Raw genomic sequence first — 6,071 nt, forward strand, 5'->3', positions numbered from 1 at the left:
AAAGTACATTGTTTTGTTAGGTTACAAGTTAAAAGTATATTGTTGATGTTGGTTTCCATGCTGTATTTGGGGTTAACTTTTAACAAAGAATCTAATGACAAATTTTTTTTTATTATTAATTTTTTTTATCATTCTTATACATGATTAAATGCAATCTTTTTTTACAAACTCTGTCTGCAATTCATTAAAGACATTAAATAAAATTTAAATGAATTGAGTTCTAAATATTCATCATAGTCAAGTTTCAAGTTCAAAAAGGCTTTACATTGATGAAATAATCTTCATCGGTAAAGACATTAAATCTTAATCTTATAACTAGTTAGTATTTACATTAAAATCCTTCAAAGCGTTTCACTTGACCAATTGAAATCTTTTATAATTTTTTTGTTTGCGTATATTATTATTGATATTTTCTTTAAAAAAATGTTTTTTTTACAAAGGTCTTTAAAAGAGACGTGTAGCTAACAAAATCATTGAGACTTTTTTTCTTTCTTTTTTTTTTACAATCAGATTTTCTTACCTTGATAGTTAAAAATATTTAAGTATAAATAAATTGTTATTTAATGAAATTTCACACTACAATGTCATCGCAAACATATACTTGTAAAATATACTTCCTTCCGTTCTTTCAATAAGTGACAATTGAATAAAAAAACATTAATAAATATAAATTAAATTAATTAATTTTTATTGACACAATTATATTTTATAAAAAAAATTTGGCAAGAGCATTAAATATGTATTTAAGATTAAAAAAATATACATTAAATCGCATCTGATTATCATATCTTCGTGAAGAAATTTATAAATTATTATGACAAAGATAATTATTTTGGTGCACTAATTTTATAAAATTAGTCGAATATAATTGACTAAACAGATAAAATATGTATAATATTAGCACATATGAATTAAATCATATAATAAAATAATGACATAATTATAATTTTATAATAATTAGATGTATGAGTAAAAAATTTAGAGAAAATAAAATATTTATTATTAGTGTTAACTAATTTTTCAGTGACATTTAATTGGAACAAAAAATTTGACAATTATTTAAACTTTTTTGACAATTATTTCAAAATAAGTTTTTCAATGTGTTATGTGGCAAATTGGCAATAAAAAGAATAGTCATTGGATGATAGTAAATACACCGCATTAAACCCAACAGTTTGTGGTACCAATTAAATTTCAGGGAAAAAATACGTGTAGGAAATTTGAAAAAAGTAAAAGCAAAATTAGAAAAGAAAAAATAAATAAAAGCATGTTCCTTATACTTTTGAAAGAAAAAAAAAACGCAAGGCAATGGGTAGAATTGTAGACATTTAATATTCTAATTATTAAATTAACTTTTTTTTCATATATGGACTCTGAAGTATTTGAATAGATCCAAACAACTAGACATGTGAACCTTAATTCGTACGTTTCTCATCTTGACCGTCCATTTCCCAAAGCAATAAGAGAAAAAAAAATCTGTCTAAAAAAAGAAAAAGAAAAAGAAAAAGAAAAAATAGTTTGTAACTGATGAGTCCGCCCCTTTATTTTTGAATATAGAGTGCCGTTCCTTCTCCAATGTAACAAACTCTCTCTCTCTCTCTCTCTCTCTCTCTCTCTCTCTCTCTGCAAACTCTCCCCCTTCGTCCAAACTTGTACTGAGTTCCACTTGCAGATCTTTCCTTTTCGATCTCCGATTTCTCACAGCTTCAATTGCCTCATCCGTTATCGAGAATATCGTCGTTTCCGAAGTTCACTCTCTCTTGTGTGTTAGTGAACCTTCTCATTTTAATTTCTTTATCATGTTTATGTTTATTCTACTCTCCGATCTCACATTCATTTTTTCTTAATTCTGATCCTGTTTTCTAGAAATTTTATAAATCTCCATTGAATTATGTTTTTTAATTTGAATTTTCAAATTTTTATTTTACTTTATTTGTGTGAATTTGAAAGGATCGGTCCAGCATGCTTGATTTGTAACATAGATGTTTTTCTTGTGGTATCATTCGAATCCAAGTAACAATGCTTCATAGACAGTGAAATTTCGCCGTATATTGAAATTTTGAATTAGATTTCACTTAATTGTTGTTTGGTTGAAGAAAATGTTTTCGTGATTCATTTATATTTAAACTTTGAATTTGATTTCTATTGATTGATTCGTGTGTTTGTTTGCAGAAGTTTTATCTTGCAATTTCCTAATCGTGGATTAGGGATTATAATGATTTGGAGGACAAATTGTGGAGATAATTGCAGACAAGTCTTAATTGTGTTATACAATGGGAAGTGAGAGGAAAATTACTGCTCCATCAGATACTGCAGAGGATAGTGTACAGAAAATTAGAGCACTACATGGGTATCTCTTAGAATCATTTTTTTACTACATGCTAGATATGCAATTGTTGCTTTCAAATCGAATAGCCCTTTTGATGTAAAATTTAGCCTCACAGGTAAGGTGAATGAATATTGGTTGCCATAACAATGAGCATGTTTTATATGTGTGGTTTGGAACTGTTATTTGCTTTCTTTTGGGAATGAAGTGATTTATTACTAGGGGCAAGGACTGGATCCTTATTTGGCAAGTTATAGCTTATCTTTCATCACAATTTTGCCAAACTTTGAAACTTTTCACCTTTACTTTTAATTTCATCCTAATTATTTCTCAAATTCAAACAATTGCTGTTGTAGATTTTTTTACTGATTTATTAAGAAAACACATTTTACGATTTTTCAAACTTTTAAATTAAAAAACGTCAGAATACAAAGAACAAATTCGTTTTCTACCAAGAACAGAAAATCAAGTTTATGAGCACATCCTAATGCCTTTTAAGCTTGTTGAAAAGAAGTCTACTGCTGATTTTATTTGTTCACAAGCTAACTCAAATAGATGCACCCTTCCCCTGTACTCTCTTGACTTTTATTTCCTTCAACACTTGGTGCCTCTTTGCTGGCCTAACACCTGTGTATGAAGTTGCACATGACAAGCCCAACTGAGATTGTCTCTCAACTTTCTCAGTTTCAATCGGGCTGTACCCCCTCTAGCCTTCAACCGTTACGTGGTCAAACAATGGTATTGTTGGTAGCTTATCTACTACAATGAGATTTAGCAGCCGTTGAACAATACTAAAGTTTATGAAAATGAAAATTTCAATTGCAAAAAGGCAAAATGTTATGATGATTTTGTCAATGTATTTCTTTTTGAGAAAGAATTTCATGTGCAATCAGTAATAAGTCGTCATTTAAAAGAAGCTGTGAAGTGAGTTTTCTCTTACAATGAAGTATGTATTTTCAGGAGGACTACTGGCCCTACAAGGCGTTCCACCAAAGGACAATGGACCGCCGAGGAGGTGAATTTTTTAATACTTGTGCATGTTTTATCTTTCTAGAGTTTGCTAATGTTGCTTTGCTCTGTTACAAGACTTCTTCTGATGAAATTCTGCTACTATGTTTCTTTTTATAGATGCACAATAAAACTTTGAACCTTGTGAAACTAAGCTTATTTATGACATATTGTATTCACTTTATTCACTTTTAATCATTATAGTTATTGTCTAGACTTTTTGAAGACCATAAATGGCTAAATAATGCAGTGGCATATTTCGTCTTTTTGATGTAAATGTGTATTTGGAATTTAGAAATTTAGGTCTTAGTTTTTCTTTGAATTTTTTCAGATATAAAAAAGTATTATATGATCAAGTTACATACGTGAATTCTGCTTTTGCAGGATGATATTTTGAGGAAGGCTGTTGAGCAATTTAAAGGAAAGAACTGGAAAAAAATAGGTAACTTTTGGTTGCATAGAGTTACATGTGTTGCTCATTATAGTTTAATTTCACAACTTCTTATAGTGTATAGCCGTGAGAGGTATTGAATGAGCATTGGCTCTGTTATTAAATTTTTATGAGTTTTTTCAGTTAGACTTTTTACAAGCTTAACTGAGCATATTTTAAAATTGGAAAAAGAACCAGTGTTTCGTGGGGAATCTATCTATATCTTTGTAGTTACACTCGATTTATCCCTTTTTTTAGTTTTCACATCACACCTAATCTGTTTTGCATGCTATGCAATATTTTGTTTAATGACTTGTTTTGATTATCCAATGTGTGCAGCGGAGTGTTTCAAGGATAGAACTGATGTACAGTGCCTGCATAGGTGGCAAAAAGTCTTAAATCCAGAACTTATCAAAGGTCCTTGGTCTAAAGAGGTAAGATCTACTTCTTATTTCTTGCCTGTGTTGATTATATACTGAACAATATTGTGGTTGTTCTGATGTGATATTCTATTCTGTCCATTTTCTGATTTGATTTATGTTATTAACTTACCTACCCATCTGAGTGCGCAAACAGGAAGATGAAACAATTATTGATTTGGTAAACGAATATGGGCCTAAAAAGTGGTCTACTATCGCACAGCATTTACCAGGACGTATTGGTAAGCAATGTCGAGAAAGGTATGACTATTGTATTTCTACAAATTAATGTATGTATTATTAACATACTTTCTGGTGTTGTAGTAGTCAATTCTCATTCTCATTTAATATTTTTTGAAAAATTATTAGGTGGCATAATCATCTTAATCCTTCTATAAACAAGGAAGCATGGACGCAGGAAGAAGAGTTGGCTCTAATACATGCTCATCAAATTTATGGGAACAGATGGGCAGAATTAACGAAGTTTTTGCCTGGAAGGTAAATACACATTAAATTCCTTTTATTAAATGATGGTGAAGGTTAAAAAGTGGCTTGCGACTGTGCTTTCACTTGATTTTGGAATCATGGTTTCTTATTTATGTTCCGGGGCTGATTTCATTAGATACATGGATAACCTATTGTACTGGGGTATGTAGAAAAAAACATACAAGGATATATTAAAATTTATCAATATAAATACCATGCCATCAGAATGTGCCTGTTGGGGTGAAGTTTGAACTCAATTTTTACTTCTGTTTATCTGTAAGCATTTACAGTTTTGATTTTTCTTGTGCTGCTGTGGAAACAGGACAGACAATGCTATAAAGAACCACTGGAATAGTTCTGTCAAAAAAAAATTGGATTCTTACTTGGCATCAGGCTTGCTTACTCAGTTACAAAATGTTCCACTTGTTGGAAATCCAAATCAACCAATTGCTTCATCCTCTGCAAGGTTGCAGTGTAGTGATGATAATGGTCCTAGGGAGACTGAAGGTGAGGAAATTTCACCGTGTAGCCAAGAATCAGTTAATGCCGGTTACTTTTCTTCTGGAGGAGAGTTGAACATTGTTGCTATACAAAATGGGGAGGAGTACAGACCAAATGAAGAATCTAATCAACCATCCTGCTCTGAGCCATATTACATGTCTCTAGAAGACGTTACTCGCCAAGAGGTTTACTCTTCTCAATTTATTGAACAGAAATATTCAAATGAACACGGAAGTTCCTCTACAAACGCAGATTGCGAATTTAATTTACATGCTTTGCCCAACATATCCTCGCTGGACTTTGGGCAGGAATCATCGCAGTTGCATAATGGTTCAATAGCTCCTAGTGAAAGTCATGACATGATGATTGTTCCATATGGATATCAGTCTTCATCTTTGGATAATGTTAAAGGAGAGCAAAACATGTTGATAACTGATGATGAATGTTGTAGATTCCTATTTTCAGAGGCAATGAGTGATGAATGCTTTTCCTCTGGAGGAGTAAATAATGTTGACTTATCTGGATGCACTTCATCTCTTTGTCAGTCATCTTTACCATCTGGTGGTAGGATGATGATGTATACTGCCGAAGCCAATCAGTTGGTAGCCTCTGAGGATCAACAGTTTGTCTCCAGAGAACATGATGGCTTGATTTATGCCAACGATAACAATAGGATAGAAGACGTCGTGGAAGATGATAATTTAAAATTGGTCCCTGTAAATAGTTTTGACTGTGGATCAGATACTAATCAAACTTGCTATCCAGTTGATGAAAAACCAGATGTGCATGCAAAACAGGAGGAAACAGGAGGAACTCTCTGTTATGAACCACCTCGTTTTCCAAGCTTGGATATACCTTTCTTGAGCTGTGATCTTATACAATCCGGGGACATGCAGCAGGA

The 6,071-nt window shown here is 31.8% G+C and overlaps 1 protein-coding gene across 1 annotated transcript in view; it reads left to right on the forward strand.

Annotated features, from left to right (window-relative positions):
• Window positions 1-1,308: 1,308 nt before the first annotated feature.
• Window positions 1,309-6,071, forward strand: part of LOC101506533 (transcription factor MYB3R-1) — a 6,962-nt gene continuing 2,199 nt past the window's right edge. The window contains 8 exon segments of the mRNA XM_073368863.1: window positions 1,309-1,312; window positions 2,227-2,350; window positions 3,287-3,341; window positions 3,719-3,776; window positions 4,104-4,198; window positions 4,341-4,444; window positions 4,553-4,681; window positions 4,992-6,065. Of these exon segments, the coding sequence (XP_073224964.1) occupies window positions 1,309-1,312; window positions 2,227-2,350; window positions 3,287-3,341; window positions 3,719-3,776; window positions 4,104-4,198; window positions 4,341-4,444; window positions 4,553-4,681; window positions 4,992-6,065 (1,643 nt within the window).

The sequence above is a fragment of the Cicer arietinum genome, chromosome 5 (genome assembly GCF_000331145.2).
Source record: "Cicer arietinum cultivar CDC Frontier isolate Library 1 chromosome 5, Cicar.CDCFrontier_v2.0, whole genome shotgun sequence".
Classification (NCBI taxonomy): Eukaryota; Viridiplantae; Streptophyta; class Magnoliopsida; order Fabales; family Fabaceae; genus Cicer; species Cicer arietinum.